This window comes from Macrosteles quadrilineatus, unplaced genomic scaffold (genome assembly GCF_028750875.1).
Source record: "Macrosteles quadrilineatus isolate MER2022 unplaced genomic scaffold, UCM_ALF_1.0 Scaffold_8__2_contigs__length_117827958, whole genome shotgun sequence".
NCBI lineage: Eukaryota > Metazoa > Arthropoda > Insecta > Hemiptera > Cicadellidae > Macrosteles > Macrosteles quadrilineatus.
Genome location: NW_026542601.1, coordinates 38,780,616 through 38,798,549, shown reverse-complemented (window position 1 = coordinate 38,798,549; position 17,934 = coordinate 38,780,616). Strand labels below are relative to the sequence as shown.

Sequence of the window (17,934 nt, the reverse complement as noted above, 5' to 3'; positions counted from 1 at the left end):
ACCAAACAGCTGAGCTCAGAGCAGAGCTGAGAGCGAGAGCTGAGTAGAGATGTGTCGACTGTCGATGTGTCGTTCGGTCTCATGACCATGATACGGATCAGTCAGGTGAACGAGTGATCCGGGTCACACTTATTCAAAAGACAAAAGACCCGTGTGTTGATTCACGTAGTTTACTTTGGTTTCGTCCAGTCTCGGTCTTTTCGTTCATTTCGTTCGCCAAGATCCGATGACCGAAGAAGTCCGATTCCCCGATTGCCTTCGGTCGGATCGGTCGGAATGGCAACCAAAGACGCGGAACACGGAACGGACCGCTCAATTTTTATTTCAGCTGCAGTTATTTTAATAAGAGCCTTATTATGCGCGGCCACTCGAGTGGCGCGCGACCGCGACTGCTCAAAGGCCACTTTTAGCGGGCCATGTTATCATATGGAGCTTATTAAGCGACGCGACTGCGGTGGCGAGGAACGCGACAGTCGCCGCGACTGGCCACTCCAGTCGCGCACCCTCGCTACTAGTCGCGAGCCCACGCGACTGTCGCACCACCAGCGGGCCATGTTATCATATGCTGTTTATTACGCGCGGCCACAGTCGCGGGCTCCGATTTTTATAATTTTGGTCTTAAATTAAAGGTATTCACGAACAGATTTGCCACCAAGCATCATCATTCATGTACCGGTATCTACTGTATTATTCAACAAAAACAAATCAATCAGATTTAGTTAAATTCTTACTTCAATTAAAGCCGTATTTCGCCAGTTGTGATTACCCATATGTCCTATATGTTTTGGTCTAAGAACATTCAGTAAAATGCCAACTTTAATTTTGAGCTATTAATTACTAAGATCGGAAGTACGTGAAGCACGCTACTGAATCACGAACCAACAATAATAATTATTATTTTAACACTTATCTGCAATTAATGATACGTAACTCCATTTTTAGTTATTCTACATGTCTTAGATTTAAAATGGGACCTCCCCTCAAAATAAAGGCTTTCATTTGAGATGCCAACACCATTTGTTCAAAATACTGTCTGTATAACTCAATTATTACCACTATTGTGTGCTGACCCGGGCAACGCCGAGTTTTACTGCTAATATTGTATTAGTATTATGATTAAATCAAGTCAAAACCATTATAATATTTAATTTAAGGTAAGTGCTTGCCTCTCCTTAGCTGAAATAAAATTATTCATTTTCTCATGCGATACGGATAAGTTACCTTATATTCTTCCTAAAAAGAACGTCTCCCGGAAACAACCAAAATACATCTTGTCGTCATCTCTGAAATCATCATATAAACACTGAAAAATACCCCTGAGGTCTTAGCTTTTAGTAACGGATTGACTCCCAATACTTTAGTTTCGTCTTCGTTTACGACGCTTAAGTAAAAGTAAAATAAATAGTTCAGCTTATTTACTTATTCACTCTGAGAAACTACATGTATGTCTGTAAAAAATTCAGTCAGTCGCGTGGCCTCGCCACACATGTCGCTACCCCAAGCCACACCTGTGGCTACCCCAAGCGACTGGCAGTCGCGGTCGCGCGCGACTCGAGTGGCCGCGCATAATAAGGCTCTTAAGAACCAAATGAGAGGAGACCTTGCCGTCAGACCGTCACCGGCACCGCCCTTTTTTCGTCTGTCTAGAAACGGGACAGCGGAATTTGAAATCGGAACGACGCTTCCCCCACTACTGCGCTGGGCCGAACGCTTCCGAATCTTACCGAGCAGTGCCGAACTTAAACGTCAAATTCAATGCTGTCTGTCGCGTGTGGTCGCGTGGTGTACTTCATCGTTTATTGGCTTGTCTTGTCAACAATGAATGTATGCCAGTTTTGTGATAAGAGTTTTGTTAATCGGTGGGTTTTGTCTCGACACCTTCGTGAAATACACGAATTCATTGAGGGGGAAAAGTATAAGTATAAGTAAAAAATAAGTATTCATACTGTCAGGGACATATTTCCGAATAGGCGGACTAGGCGCCCGCCTAGGGCGGCAAATTTTAGGGGCGGCAAAATTTTGAGGGTAAAAAAATAAAAAAAACAAAGTTTTAATCTAAAAAAAATTTAGCAAATAATTTTGGGAACGGCAAAATAGCCATTTCAAATATTTTGATTAAGTATACAACTATTTCAGAACGCATCCAAGTCAAACAAACGTCAATAGTTTATTACACAGATGTGTAGAGTTGTCCGTTCTGCCCTATTGGTCTGGCGGACATGCTCGCCGCGGGAGCGGGTCGCCGTGCCGGCCGCTATGTAGTGACAAACGTAGAAAACACTCCCTTCTGTTTACTTCATACACCACTACGCAGCGGCAGCACTATAGCTGAAAGATTCTTTTGCTAGGTTAAAATCAAGAAGGAAAGTGTGAACTAAATACTTACCACTGTACCAAACTTAACTAACTTAAAATTTTTTAATATTCTTTCAGTAAAAGTACGTAATTTTTCTTTGCAATTCATGTGTTTTTTGTAAGAAAAAAATAGTTTAAGAAAACATATTTCTTTCATTTCAAATCAAAGCCAATAGCATGTCTCTCAAGTGGATCTGATTAATAGTGTTCAATGAAAAGCGTAATAAGAACTATTGTATACAGACGGTTTTGTGTGCCGTTTAAAGCCGCAAAATGGGATTGTAAAAATACTGATTAGATACAAAAAAATTGTGCCTTCCGTGTAGGCCTATCCAAGTCAGAATGTTTTGCAAAAAACGGCACAAAAAACATCCGTTAAAAGGGGTCGAAATAGTATATTTCTTACCTAGGGCCGAAAATGAGGTTTCGCCGGCTCGAGATAGTTTTTAGGTTCAAGACGAAGTCAACCTAAAACGATCGAGAGCTGCAAAACCATTTCGGTCCATGGTACGAACGCCATTTTCCACACTATACCTTAATAGCACGAGCTTAATTCACCACAATAATGATGCACACTGATAGTCAACACAACTAGAACTTTAAGGTTATGTGAAGAAATAATTTGAGGAATCAGCAAAAATTAAAATAAATAGTTGTTAGGCAGCGGTGACAATAAAACAATTCTATTGCAATGCTATGGATACTGATTGTGTATTTAATATGCATATATGTTTAAAAAAGTAAGTAATCAGCTGATTTTGCGGCCCTAGGGATGTAAGAACCAGGTCGGTCCCCAAATGACGATGACAGCTGGCATGGCCATCAAAACGTAACTTTCAGCCACCAATTAACGCATGTAAAACAGCTAAAAACATCATAGTGTGGTGAAAAGTCATTCAATTTGTTGATGCCGCATGCAATATTACCGATTATTTTTCCACAAAACCAGCTGACAGGGCATGCATTGGCCATTGGGTTGATATTAGTGAGGTCGGGGAGTGCGTTGAAAAGTGGGAGCGGGAGGGGCGGTGGCAAACTTTGTTGCCTAGAGGCGGCAGATACTTAAATACGTCCCTGCATACTGTGAGTACTTATTTAGGCTACCTACGATACAAAACCAATGATAGATTTTAAGTTACAATAAAAGAACGTGTTAAATGGTTTGCACTGTAAACAAAAAAACTATCACAACAGTTACAAACCAAAAATAGAAACAAATAGGAAAATATAAATAAATATGAAGAATAGGGTAATTTTTTAAACATATTTTAGTGAAATTATAATCAGGTAAATGGAAATTCACTAAGTCTATAAATTTGCTGCGGCAGGGGGATTATTTTACTGTTTACACAAAAAAAAAATAAACCACATAAAACTCAGGATAATGGCTTGGCAATGATTATAGAATCTTAATTATTTCCTATATCCATGAATGATTTCTTTTACAACGAATTATTCCCTGTAAAATATTATTACAGCATTTCACAAATATCAGAACAGACTCAGTATAATAGATCATAAACATAAACAAATGGAGTAACTGATGAAATTACATTAACATAAAATGTTGACACCTCCATTTAAGTAATGTTAAATAATGTTTACATTCGGGCTAGTGACATCATTATTTTAAATTTATAATCCTGTTCTAATATTCGTGCAGTATTTAATATGTTTGAACCAGCTGTGTGGAATTTTTAGTGTGGCCTTGGTGGAAGTGTGAAATCAAAACTCATTTGACAGTTAGTTCTGCTTGTTTATATTTTTAAACTTTGTAGGTTTGTTCTTTGTTACCATGGATATCATCAATCAATATTTACTTTTAAATCTCTCACCCAGTAATTTTTGAAAGCCCACTGGGCAGAGCCCTAGGACAGTATCGAAGCGGGAATAGTTCTAAGATATGTATTCTCGGAACTGTAGCTTCATGTGTGTGCAATTTGAGCCCAGTCGGTTCAGTAGTTTTTGCGTTATTGAGTAGCAGACAGACACACACACAAACAAATACACACCATCTCATTTTTATATATTAGTATAGATAATATATTTTAATAATTTTTCCCCCTATTCATTAAAAGTAGTGTAAAATTATCCATATGGTCGAAATGTAAACAAAATTGCAGAGTGAACTTTAAAGGCCTCTGGGGCAGAGCCTCAAGGAAATTTACATCGTTTCTCTTTTAAGGGCTCACCTACAGACCAATGGAAGACGGGATAAAGGGAAAAGTGTTGGAAAAAATGGAAAAATAATTTGAAAAACGGGATAAAGGGAAAAGTTTTGGGGAAAAGGGAAAAGTGTTGGGAAAAAGGGAAAAATAATTGGGAAAAACGGGATAAAGGGAAAAGTGTTGGGGAAAAGGGAAATGAGTTAGGAAAAAGGGAAAAATAATTTGGGAAAACGGGATAAAGGGAAAAGTGTTGGGAAAAAGGGAAAAATAATTTTGGGAAAACGGGATAAAGGGAAAAATGTTAGAAAAAGGGAAAAAGTGTTGGGAAAAAGGGAAAAATAATTGGGAAAAACGGGATAAAGGGAAATATAATTTTGGAAGACGGGATAAAGGGAAAAGTGTTGGGAAAAAGGGAAAAATAATTTTAGAAAACGGGATAAAGGGAAAAGAATTGGGAAAAAGGGAAAAATAATTTGTGAAAACGGGATTAAGGGAAATATAATTTTGGAAGACGGGATAAAGGGAAAAATGTTGGGAAAAGGGAAAAGTGTTGGGAAAAAGGGAAAAATATATTAGAAAACGGGATAAAGGGAAAAAAATTGGGAAAAGGGAAAAATAATTGAGAAAAACGGGATAAAGGGAAATATAATTTTGGAAGACGGGATAAAGGGAAAAGTGTTGGGAAAAAGGGAAAAATAATTTGGAAAAACGGGATAAAGGGAAAAGTGTTAGGAAAAAGGGAAAAATAATTGGGAAAAACGGGATAAAGGGAAAAGTGTTATGAAAAAGGGAACAATAATTGGGAAAAACGGAATAAAGGGAAAAGAATTGGGAAAAAGGGAAAAATAATTTGGGAAATCGGGATGGAGGGAAATATAAAGGGAAAAGTGTTGGAAAAAAGGGAAAAGTGTTGGAAAAAAGGGAAAAGTGTTGGGAAAAAGGGATAAATAATTTTAGAAAACGGGATAAAGGGAAAAGAATTGGGAAAAAGGGAAAAATAATTTCAAAGTGTTGGGAAAAAGGGAAAAATAATTGGGAAAAATGGGATAAAGGGAAAAGTGTTATGAAAAAGGGAAAAATAATTGAAAAACGGGATAAAGGGAAAAGTGTTGGGAAACAGGGAAATATAATTTGGGAAAACGGGATAAGGGAAAATTGTTGGGAAAAAGGGAAAAATAATTTTAAAAACGGGATAAAGGGAAAAGAATTGGGAAAGGGAAAAATAATTTGGGAAAACGGGATAAAGGGAAAAGTGTTGGGAAAACGGGATTATGGGAAAAGTGTTGGGGAAAAGGGAAATGAGTTGGGAAAAAGGGAAAAATAATTTGGGAAAACGGGATAAAGGGAAAAGTGTTGGGAAAAAGGGAAAAATAATTTTAGAAAACGGGATAAAGGGAAAAGAATTGGGAAAAGGGAAAAATAATTTGGGAAAACGGGATAAAGGGAAAAGTGTTGGGGAAAAGGGAAAAATAATTTTAGAAAACGGGATAAAGGGAAAAGTGTTGGGAAAAAGGGAAAACTAATTTGGGAAAACGGGATAAAGGGAAAAGAATTGGGAAAAAGGGAAAAATAATTTTAGAAAACGGGATAAAGGGAAAAGAATTTGGGAAAAGGAAAAAATAATTTGGAAAAACGGGATAAAGGGAAATATAATTTTGGAAGACGGGATAAAGGGAAAAGTGTTGGGGAAAACGGGATAAGGGGAAAAGTGTTGGGAAAAACGGGATAAGGGGAAAAGTGTAGGGAAAAAGGGAAAAATAATTTGGAAAAACGGGATAGAGGGAAAAATAGTTGGGAAAAAGGGATAAAGGGAAATATGGTTGGGAAAACAGGGAAAAGGGGAAAATAATTGGAAAATGGGATAAAAGGGAAAATAGTTGAGAAAAGGGAAAAATAATTTGGAAAAGGGAAAAATAATTGGGAAAAGGGAAAATTAATTGGGAAAACCGGGATAAAAGGAAAAATAGTTTAGAAAAAAATACATTTTTGTGGAAAAACGAGATAAAGGGAAAAATAGTTTAGAAAAAGGGACATTTGTGGGAAAAACGGAATAAAGGGAAAAATAGTTGGGGAAAAGAGAAATTTTTTGGAAAAACGGGATAAAGGGAAAGATAGTTGGGAAAAAGGGATTTTTTTTTTAAAACGTGATAAAGGGAAAAATAATTGGAAAAAGGGTTAAAGGGAAATATAGTTGGGGAAAAGGGGAAAATAATTGGGCAAATGGGATAAAAGGGAAAATAGTTGTGAAAAAGGGAAATTTTAGAAAACGGGATAAAGGGAAAATAATTTGGGAAAACGGGATAAGGGGGAAAAGTGTTGGGAAAAAGGGAAAAAATCATTTGCGAAAACGGGATAAAGGGAAAAGTGTTGGGAAAAAGGGAAAAGTGTTGGGAAAAGGGAAAAATAATTTTGAAAAACGGGATAAAGGGAAAAGAATTGGGAAAAAGGGAAAACTAATTTGGGAAAACGGGATAAAGGGAAAAGAATTGGGAAAAAGGGAAAAATAATTTTGAAAAACGGGATAGAGGGAAAAGTGTTGGGAAAAAGGGAAAAATAATTTGGGAAAACGGGATAAAGGGAAAAATAGTTGGGAAAAAGGGATAAAGGGAAATATGGTTGGGAAAACAGGGAAAAGGGGAAAATAATTGGGCAAATGGGATAAAAGGGAAAATAGTTGAGAAAAGGGAAAAATAATTGGGAAAAGGGAAAAATAATTGGGAAAAACGGGATAAAAGGAAAAATAGTTTAGAAAAAAATACATTTTTGTGGAAAAACGGGATAAAGGGAAAAATAGTTTAGAAAAAGGGACATTTGTGGGAAAAACGGAATAAAGGGAAAAATAGTTGGGGAAAAGGGAAATTTTTTGGAAAAACGGGATAAAGGGAAAGATATTTGGGAAAAAGGGATTTTTTTTTTAAAACGTGATAGAGGGAAAAATAGTTGGAAAAAGGGTTAAAGGGAAAAATAGTTGGGAAAAAGGGATAAAGGGAAATATGGTTGGGAAAACAGGGAAAAGGGGAAAATAATTGGGCAAATGGGATAAAAGGGAAAATAGTTGAGAAAAGGGAAAAATAATTGGGAAAAGGGAAAAATAATTGGGAAAAACGGGATAAAAGGAAAAATAGTTTAGAAAAAAATACATTTTTGTGGAAAAACGGGATAAAGGGAAAAATAGTTTAGAAAAAGGGACATTTGTGGGAAAAACGGAATAAAGGGAAAAATAGTTGGGGAAAAGGGAAATTTTTTGGAAAAACGGGATAAAGGGAAAGATAGTTGGGAAAAAGGGATTTTTTTTTTAAAACGTGATAGAGGGAAAAATAGTTGGAAAAAGGGTTAAAGGGAAATATAGTTGGGGAAAAGGGGAAAATAATTAGGCAAATGGGATAAAAGGGAAAATAGTTGGGAAAAAGGGAAAAATAATTGGAAAAAACGGGATAAAGGGAAATATGGTTGGGAAAACAGGGAAAAGGGGAAAATAATTGGGCAAATGGGATAAAAGGGAAAATAGTTGAGAAAAGGGAAAAATAGTTGGGGAAAAGGGAAATTTTTTGTGAAAGACGGGATAAAGGGAAAGATAGTTGGGAAAAAGGGAATTTTTTTTAAAACGTGATAAAGGGAAAAATAGTTGGAAAAAGGGATAAAGGGAAAAATAGTTGGGAAAAAGGGATAAAGGGAAATATGGTTGGGAAAACAGGGAAAAGGGGAAAATAATTGGGCAAATGGGATAAAAGGGAAAATAGTTGGGAAAAGGGAAAAATAATTGGGAAAAGGGAAAAATAATTGGGAAAAACGGGATAGAGGGGAAAATAGTTGGGAAAAGGGCAAATTTTATTGGAGAAAGGGGAAAATAGTTGGGAAAACTTAAACCCATTTCAATAACATTGAGTGTTCAACTTAAAAAATTGTACCTCTATGGAGCCAACGACTTAACGCTAGAAATCAGCTGTGCGCTTGAATTTTATTGTTATGCTTTAATAATTATCCTAACCTAGCTTTTGTTTGTAAAAGATTTTTACTGCTGTTAGAAGATAAGTGAAATGGATAATGAAACATATTGTACGTAACCCCCTATATTGTCGGGTCAGGTAAAATCTTGTACGTTACACGTTACGCAAGACTAAGAGCTTTCGCTCGTTGCACGACATTTACCTGCGTGATGTAAAAACTCTCTTACTACACTTGTAAGGTAAATAGCTATTACCATAGATAAAACACACTCCCTTAGCCCATGTTAATGCGCGATTGAACTTCAATAAAACAAACAACACACAAACTTTCACATTTATAATATTAGTAAGATAAGATTTTGTGGTTTTCATACTTTACATCCGAGTGAAAATTTAAAAACGTACGATTTCATTTCCCTGGCCTTTTACTTTGTAGATACTGGATTTGTAGTTTATTATTATGTGTTTTAATATTTTTTGGGACAGGGGCAACATGTTACACACATTTATTTGGTTTTAAATAGGTTCTAGGTATTTTTTTCGTATGTTTAAAGTCTCGAAATTCACGACCATGACGTGTCCCTAGGGTACATTTTCCAACTTTCACGCTGTTTTTAGACTAATTATTCATGCCGAAATCTATAAAGCCATATTTTTATGTCATCAATGGTTATTAAACTTACACAAAAGGAGCATATTATAATTTTATTGTCATTGCAAACTGACTACCATGACAAAATAAGTCTGTCCCTGTGAGAACGACAGTGGCAAGCCTGGCGTCGATGGAGTCAGTTGGTTTTAAAGACTAGTTCGGGGTGTACGTCAGGATTGTAGTGCCGGTCGCTTCGAGTTGAAAGGAGGAATTACAAGATTAATAAAGGAAAGATTGTGTTTTTTGTAATTTTGGTGTGTCCATGACCATACGTAGTCATTCGATGAAGTAGACATGGTGTTAATTTTTGTTTATAAGATATTTCAATTGCTAGCTTAACCTAGAAGTCCACTTTGTATCCTCGAACATGAGGTGCAGGGCTACCGCCAGAACAGAGCCAAATAACACGTAATTTCACGACCAAAGTTGCACGACCATCGCGGGTTTTTTCACAACCAATCCAGCCTTATGGATTATAGTGTGTTTGGTCGTGACAATAACTTTAATATAATTTAATGTAAATTGAACAGTTTAGTTCAATTGAAACACATATTTTTATTATAACTAACAGTATAATTGAAGGATTGTTTAGAAAGATTTAGATTTTTTCAGAAAATTCACGACCGTACCACTTGTCCCTGACCATCTCGTTTATGATTACTAACATAAAATTTTCAAAAATTAAAATATCGTCATATTTTAATGTTTTATACACAAAAGAAGCACACCTCTATACAAACATAACGATTTTTCGGGTCTCAGGTAAGTTTTTTCGGAGTTATACAAACTTAAAAAGATTTTATTGGCTTTTTTTCAATTTTTTGAGTTTTTTATTTTTTTCTAGAAAGACCAAATATACCAAAAGCTCAGTGACCTTTTTATTGTATAATGGTCATAAAAGTAAATTAGTTGTTAGCAAAACATAGTTATAAAAATAATATGAACTATTTTTAATAATCATTTAAACGTCTGTTATGGTCGTGACAGGATTTTGTGTTTTTCCACTAAAGATGCTCTTTAAAAAAAACTACCAAAGATATTGCGTTACCATGGACATTTTATGAAACTTCAAATGTTAATAAAATACAAAAAATAATAAAAGTTTTGAAAAAAGGGAAAAAAATTTGCATAGTGCTTTTCCTGAAAACGTACTTTTTTAAATTTTCACTCATCTCTGTACAGTATACATAATAGGTTGTATTAAACAAGTAAATAATTAATTCCAACAAATCTTTATTAGCAAAATAGCCAAATTGTAATAATCACAGTCGCTACAAAGTCTAGTTTAAAACCTAAATGAAATACTTATAATTAAAGGTAAATAATTATGTATGCATTTTAAAAAGCAAATTATTTAATAGTTTGCAATTATTAAGTATAATATCTTTTGTATCTTTAGTACAAAGATTTCACTTTGTACATTCAAAGAAAGGAGATAGGTCTTCTAAATTGCACTAATGTACAAATAAATATTACATGTAAAGAACACATTCTTAATTAATAGCTACTTCGACCATCCTATTAATCTAATTTTTCTCACATAAACATATACCTATCAAAAATGAAAAAAAAACTTGTTACAAACCTTAAACAATTTAAGGTGGGAAGAAGAGAACCTAAAATTAAGATGGTGTATTCCTTCTTATTATAGAGGCCATCTATATTGAGCTACTAAGATATTGGATAATTTATTCAGTTATGGCATTGACTAAGGATTGGCTAGTCTTAAGTAAGTTCTCTCTGGGCGTGTAAGGAAATACAGTTAACAATAAGTTAACTTCAGCTTAAATTTTACTATAAGGTGGATAAGTTGAGTATTAAAAATAATTACATGAAAAATAATTTCTTTTGACATAATCATTAATTGTTTAGCATATGTATAATATCACAGCCAACAGTGTTTGCTATTTGCTAGGATATTATCATCTGTTTTAACATTTAGATTGTGTAAAATACACTATTTTACATATTAAAATTCTTTTTTATACCTCTAGGTTTTAGCCAGGAATTGTTATATACATTAGGTACTCAAAGCTAGGTCTAGAGAAGGTGGTTTTATTGGGGAGATTTGAATCTGAGACCTTAGGGAGCGAAGTCCTGTGCTCTACCGCTAGACCAGCTCGCTCCTGTTTAAAAAATATTTTATGAAACTCAAATTCAAAATATTCCTACAATTTTCTTTTAAAAAACATATATATTGGTCAAATTTAACATAAAAAACTATTTACAAAACTCGGCGGCATTAACCAATCTCTCAAAAATATAAAAGTATGTTACAAACTAAGTTTATGATGGGTTTGGCAAATTTATTCTCTTAAGTAAAACTATGTACAGAAATATTTACAAGTGAAGTACCAAAAGCTTATTAACTAAATAATCTAGACGTTAAACTTTTTTCGGAGCAAGCTCTATATGCTTGTCATTAGGAAGACCATCTTCTGGAACAAAGAAATATTGTTAGTAATAGCATTGACTATTGGATACTGAAGATCAAAGGTAATAGTTATGCCATAGATTAAATACCGTAAGGAAGACAATTTTAAGATTAGCTCTGTAAAAACGATTTCAAACAAAGGAATCAATCTATTTATAAGCCATTGCCTGTTCTGTTGCATTGTAAACAATACCCCCGCCGCAGCAAACCTGCAGACTAAGCGAATTTCCATTTGCCTGATTGGATCTACACTAAAATGCAGTGGCGTCATTTCACCAAATCCTTGGGGGGGCAAACACGGGGGGGGGGGTATGGGGGGTATGGAATACACCCCAGCAAACAAGGGGGGTCCAGGGGTCCCCCCCGGAAAATTTAGCAGTTTTTAAACAAAAAAGAGGGCTTTAAGCTTATTTTAATTGTCAAAAGCACTTCAAATAAAAAAAAAATTATGAGTAAAATTGATTTAAATTTAGGCAGAAAATTAATGAAATTAAGAATTATTGACAACAGACAGAAACACAATAATTTTATGTTGGTAAGTTAGTCATCTAAGAAACGTGGTCAATAGTTCCATGATGTATTAATAGGCTATTATGTTTGTTATTAGATTCATGACCAATTTCTCTTCTACAACATTTAGCAATGAATACGGTTGTTCATAGCCTATAGTTTATAACAGTTTATTTTGGTTTTTAAATAAAATAAAAGTATTTAAGAACTTAAAAGCAAATCAAATTTTATCACCAATAAAATAATTTGACACAAAAGTACAAAAGGTTCTGTTTAACTATATTAAATTGGTAGTCTACAATGTTCAAAATAAATTACGTAAAATTTATACACATGTTTTAATGCTTGAATAATTCATAAAAGTAAATGGCAAAGCAATGCTTCTAAAAAATCTGAATTTTTATGTATATATATAAACTAGAAGTAAGTGGTTTATCGTACAGCACCAAACAGAAAAAGTAAATGAAAAACAAAACTACTAATTTATGTAAACTCAAAATGTGCTATCTAAGACAATAAAATAATAATATTTGTTTCAAATTACTGTACAAGAAAATACAGATTTTTGTCTGCTGTGTTTTTTAGGATTTGACAGGAGAAAATATTTGTATATTGGCTGGTACAGCATATTTTTTTCTCTAGCACAGGATAAAGGTGGAGGGCATTTGCCCCCCCCCCTGCCCCCCCCCAAATGACACCCCTGCTAAAATGTCTCCTTAAAAATATCTCATTTATTCCCTATTTAAATAACATTAGTTTAACGAGTACTTAGGTTTGCTGCAACAGGGAGGGTAAAAATGTGTTTTTTGTAAAATGTTAATAGCTTAGTATATCAAATGAATGCATTTTCCAAATTTGATAAAAATATGATCATAAACAAGCAAACTACAACAGTTTACTTATTCTCCATAAGAATAACACGGGAATTTTAAATTTACAGTTTTTTGGAATTTTCTCCGTAACCATTAGGTGCATAATAACGCTTCAATATACTTAATCATTTGTTTTTTAAGCTCTACAAAATGGTTTGGAAAGAAAATGCTAAATTTTAAGTTTTTAAGGTCAAAAATGGCAAAAACCAATTTTTGCCCCATAAAACCCCCCATTAACCCCTGTTCCCATAGTCCGATCATGGTGGTTCGTGAACTCGTTCAAATTAACGTATGTTTACACGTTTGTACCAAATTTCATCAAAATCGGATGATTTTTGCTCGAGTTATCGCGCTAACGGACACATATATAAATATATATTTATAAATATATATACATATATACATATATATATTCCCTGAATTTGAACGGATGGTGTTTTTGGTCTCTAGGGACCTTAAAACAAAAAAGTAAATCGGTCCCGGGTCCAGGTCTTACCATGAGTACTACGGTAATCTCTACTGAATTTGGTCTTTGAATATTGAGGATATTTGACACTTGACTTGGATATCTTGTTATTTTCAATAACATATCCTAAGTATGTGATGCTTTCTTGGAAGAATGTGCATTTATTTCGGTTGATGTGAAGATTGTTGGTTTGAAGTCGCTCTAGAGAAGCTACAAGGTTGTTGAAACATTCATCCAATGTTGACCCGTAGACAATTATGTCGTCAAAGTAAGAGCTGACACCTGGGAGGTCTTGTAGAACTTGTTCCATTACATTTTGAAATATGCTGGTTGCTGGTTGCAGTCTTGATTCCAAAAGACAATCTGTTGACATCTGTTGATATCCTTTATGGGTTGATATTGTTTGAACACAAGCACTTTCTTCATCGACACCTATGTGTAGGTAAGCTTTAAAGAGGTCGAGAGGACAGAAAAACTTGGCGTTTCTCAGTTTGAATCGGATAGTGTGAATCTTAGAGTTGCGGGTTGACTGTGACTTTATAGTCTGCGCATAGCCTAAGTGTACCATCAGGCTTAGGCACTAAAACTAAGGGTGAACCCCAGTCGCATGATTCGATTTTAGTGATGATTTTGTCTTGTTCGAGTTTGTCAAATCATGTCCCACTCTATCCCGGAGTGCATACGGTAAAGGTCTAGGTTTGAAAAATACTGGTTTGGATTGAGGTCTTAACTTTAGAGAGCAGGAGACATTAAGAATATGTCCTATTTCTGGTGAAAATATTTCTGGAAATTTTGATTCAACTGCAGTAACTAGTTTGTCTGTGTCACTGGAAACTAAGTTTACATAAGTACCGGTATCTTTTGGTCTCTGGGTGTCAAGATCGTTCAAATGGACTCCAAGTTGTCTTATCCAAGTCCTACCTAGTAGAGGGCTGTACATGTCAGGAACTACAAACAACTGCTGTGTAGATGAGCGTCCATTGTATTCAACCTGAACATTAACTAAGCCTAAGGGATGGAAAACCTCATTTGTGTAAGAACGAAACCTTTATATTTGTATTCTGGATTGTGTTTTGAGGAAGATTAAGTATCAAATTGAGCCTTTGGTAGAAGGTTATGAGCTGAATCTATGCCTGAATCTACCTCAAACTTTTGTGGTTTCCCATTGATTAGAATAGTTGTGAAAAATTTTTCTGTGTCTGATGAATTGTAGTCAGATACATTGAGAATTTGGAGTTGCCATATTCCATAAAGTGAGTTTAAGTCCTGTGAAACATTTGGAGTAGTACTTATTGTATTAACTGTAGGCCTGGATTTTTTAGAGAGTAGAGTTGATATACACCTTGGCTATGTGTCCATCCTTGTCACAGCTTTGGCAGTGAAGGCGTGATATGATAAGTTGGTTTTACATTCCCTGGACGTGTGATTTGCTTTACCACATCTTAAACACAGGTTTCCGATTCCAAGTGTTGCCAAATCAACCTTATTTCGTCTTGTGGAAGGGTGTGTTGAGGTAGGCTGTCCTTCTTGGTGTATAATTCTGGTGTGCTGGATAACTTGTTGACTTCCGCCTGTGACGATGTTTGAGGACTAGAAAAGTTGTTCAGAGTTGCACTGTCTATTTTCGAAGCTTCAATTGCTATTGCCTTTTCTACGGCAATGTCAAATGTTAAGTCCTTGGTCTGGATTAATTGTTCTCTAATTGAAGAGTCATGAATTCCCCTGATAAACTGTGATCTTAAGAATAAGTCAGATACAGATGCTTCACATGATGTACAGGTAAGTTTACCAGTTGCAATTTGTTTCCTAAGAGCTGTTACATAGTCTGTTATTGATTCATTTTCTGCCTGGATTCTGGATAAAAACTTATGTTGTTCTACAATTTCATTGGTTTTTGGAAAGTAATTGCCTAATAATTTTGTAATTTCATCATAGGTTTGCTCATTAATACTTTTTGGAGCTGAGAGTGAAGACAAAAGGTCATATGTTTTAGAACCTACACTATTGAGAAAAAGCTGGGCACAAATAGTTTTATCATCAAAAGCATTCTTTATCTTTATGTAATTTTCAAATCTTTCTTTATAGTTGAAAAGTTTCTTTGTTTGAGTCAAATTGATCGAAATTAGAAATTAATGTGATGTTGGATTGTTGAGTCTTTGACATACCTTGAATAGCTGAAGACAAGATCTTGTAATATTTCAAACTGTTCTTGGTTCATTTAAAAAAAAAAAATATAATAAAAACTTTAAAAACAAATAAAAACGCACGTTAGGCTCTCCTCGTTGCTATTTCTGTTGTGTATTGAAATAAATAGTTAAATAAATGTAAGTTGAAAAATGAGCCTTATTTTGTCACTGGTTTATTTACATTAATTGAATCACATTTTTGAACTAACAGATGATTAAAATTATTAAATGCATAGCATTTGAAACAGAGAGATACCGTACAACAATTACCTTGAGAAGATTTCCATTTAACAGCTTCTTCATTAGTTGACGATTCAATATCGTTCCAAGGCTGCACCTTAGCAGCACCCATAAAGCAATAGAGAACGTTTGTGATCAGAACGACTCCAGCACTGATCCAGAACACAAGTCGCCACTCCAGCATATGGCTCTGTAAAAGAAATGAAGAATTGTATTCTAAAGAATAGTTTTCTATTTCCTTATAATCACACTGATTCAGAACATAAGATATCACTTCAGCATATGGCTTTGTCATGAACAACTTTTGTAAAGATTCTAAAGAATAGTTCGTCTCTAATAGCAATGTATGACATGGCATGGCCAAGCTAGAAGATGACCTTGGATTCGTTTTTGCCTGCCGGTTGGTAAGCAAGGCGGCCATGGAAAAGATTGCAGAGAAGGTAGTGTCTATGCCCGACGACAGGGCGCTGCCTTCCAAGAAACGCAGAAGGCCATCCACTACGGAAAGCCCTCCAAAAAAGGAAGAGGCTGTTCAGACCACAAGGGCTAAGGTTAAGGCTAAGGCGACCCAGACAGACCTTTTGTCTGCCGGGCCCAGGTCTTCCCCAGATGTAGCTGCTTTCCCAACAAAGCGTCTACAACCTCAGCAACCTGTGACCCCTCTTAGGGGAAGCTCCCGTAAGGGATCAGTTGTTGAGACACCATCTGGGGCTGCATGGGAAAAGCGTCTTACCCGAAAGGAGAAGAGGCAGCAGAGGCGGGCGGAGGTCACCTCCAAGAAAAATGTGGCGGTAAAGGCACAAACGACAAACGTTGCCCAAATTGGGCCCGGTTTGGCCCCCGCTCTTAAAAGGTCGCGGCCAAAAAAGCCCAGGACGGAGGCAATCTTGGTTAAACCCTCAGGGGGGAGATCATTCGCTGAAGTCTTGGGTATAATAAAGGCTAAAGCTAAGCCGGAGCAGACCGATACGGTTGTGCGGTCGATTAGGCAAACCCGGGGCGGAGACGTCCTCCTTGAACTGGGTAAGTCAAAGGACAAATCCGCTTTTGCTGCTGAACTAAAGGCAGCCGTGGAAGGCCAGGGCACCGTCCGTGCACTCGAGCCTAAAACGTCAGTTGAGGTTCGGGACATAGATGGTGTGTCGACAGAGAGTGAGGTGGTTGAGGCCCTAAAGGAAGCAGTCCCCGAGCTTGCCGGAACATCGGCTGTTCTTAGGGTGTGGCTCACAAAACCAAATAGAAACCAGCAGCGGATGGCGGTCGCCGAAATGGCAGACGCACACGCTAGTAAGGTGTTGGCACTCCAGCATTTGAGGGTCGGTTGGGTCAACTGCAGGCTCAGACGGAGGGTGGAAGTAACCAGGTGTTTTAGGTGCCTCGGTTTCGGTCATTCCTCCCGAAATTGCAAGGGGCCCGACTGAGGCAAGCACTGCCTCCGGTGCGGAGGGGTGGGTCACGCTCGTAGGGACTGCCAAGTCGAATCTTGCTTTCTTTGTAAGGAAAATGGGCTCGCGGACAAAAACACCAAACATATAGCTGGGTCTGGGCAGTGCAGCGCTTTTAAAACTGCGCTTCAGCAAGCAAAAGCCCACCCTCGAAAATAAGAATACTCCAATGTAATCTTGGGCGATCCAGGACAGCTGACGCGCTTCTCAGTCAGCTTGCCCTCGAACACGGTGTCAACGCGCTCTTTGTCAGCGAGCAGTACCAGTACCGGAATAGGGTCCCACCCTTTTGGTTCCCCGATAGTCTTGGTACTGCTGCTTTCTGGGTGCGTAATACAGCTCAAGTGCAAGTGCGGGGTCATGGAAAGGGCCGTGGATTTGTTTGGGTTCGGTGCAAGGACGTCACCTATTACAGTGTCTACCTCACCCCTAACGAGGCTATCCATGACTTCCGCGAGAAGATAGACCGCTTGGAAGAGAGCGTGCAGGACACCACAGGGCATGTAGTCGTGGCTGGTGATTTCAATGCTAGGGCCGTCGAGTGGGGACTGACCCTCACTAATTCCCGGGGGAAGTACATCCTGGACTTTGCTGCCAGGGCCGGACTCGTAATCAACGAGGGCAACACGCCAACGTTCCGGCGACCCGGGATGAGGGGA

General features: G+C 36.7%; 1 protein-coding gene across 4 annotated transcripts in view; it reads right to left on the bottom strand.

Moving 5' to 3' along the window:
- Nucleotides 1–10,338: 10,338 nt before the first annotated feature.
- Nucleotides 10,339–17,934, bottom strand: part of LOC129000878 (putative inorganic phosphate cotransporter) — a 67,954-nt gene continuing 60,358 nt past the window's right edge. For 3 of the 4 annotated variants that reach the window (XM_054427942.1, XM_054427941.1, XM_054427944.1), the window contains exons 9-10: nucleotides 15,861–16,020; nucleotides 10,339–11,560 (exon numbers count right to left, since the gene is read on the bottom strand). In XM_054427942.1, coding sequence (XP_054283917.1) covers nucleotides 11,508–11,560; nucleotides 15,861–16,020 — 213 coding nt within the window. In that variant the 3' untranslated portion in view covers nucleotides 10,339–11,507. The remainder of the gene's footprint in view (nucleotides 11,561–15,860; nucleotides 16,021–17,934) is intronic. The other variant, XM_054427943.1, reaches the window with a different exon arrangement.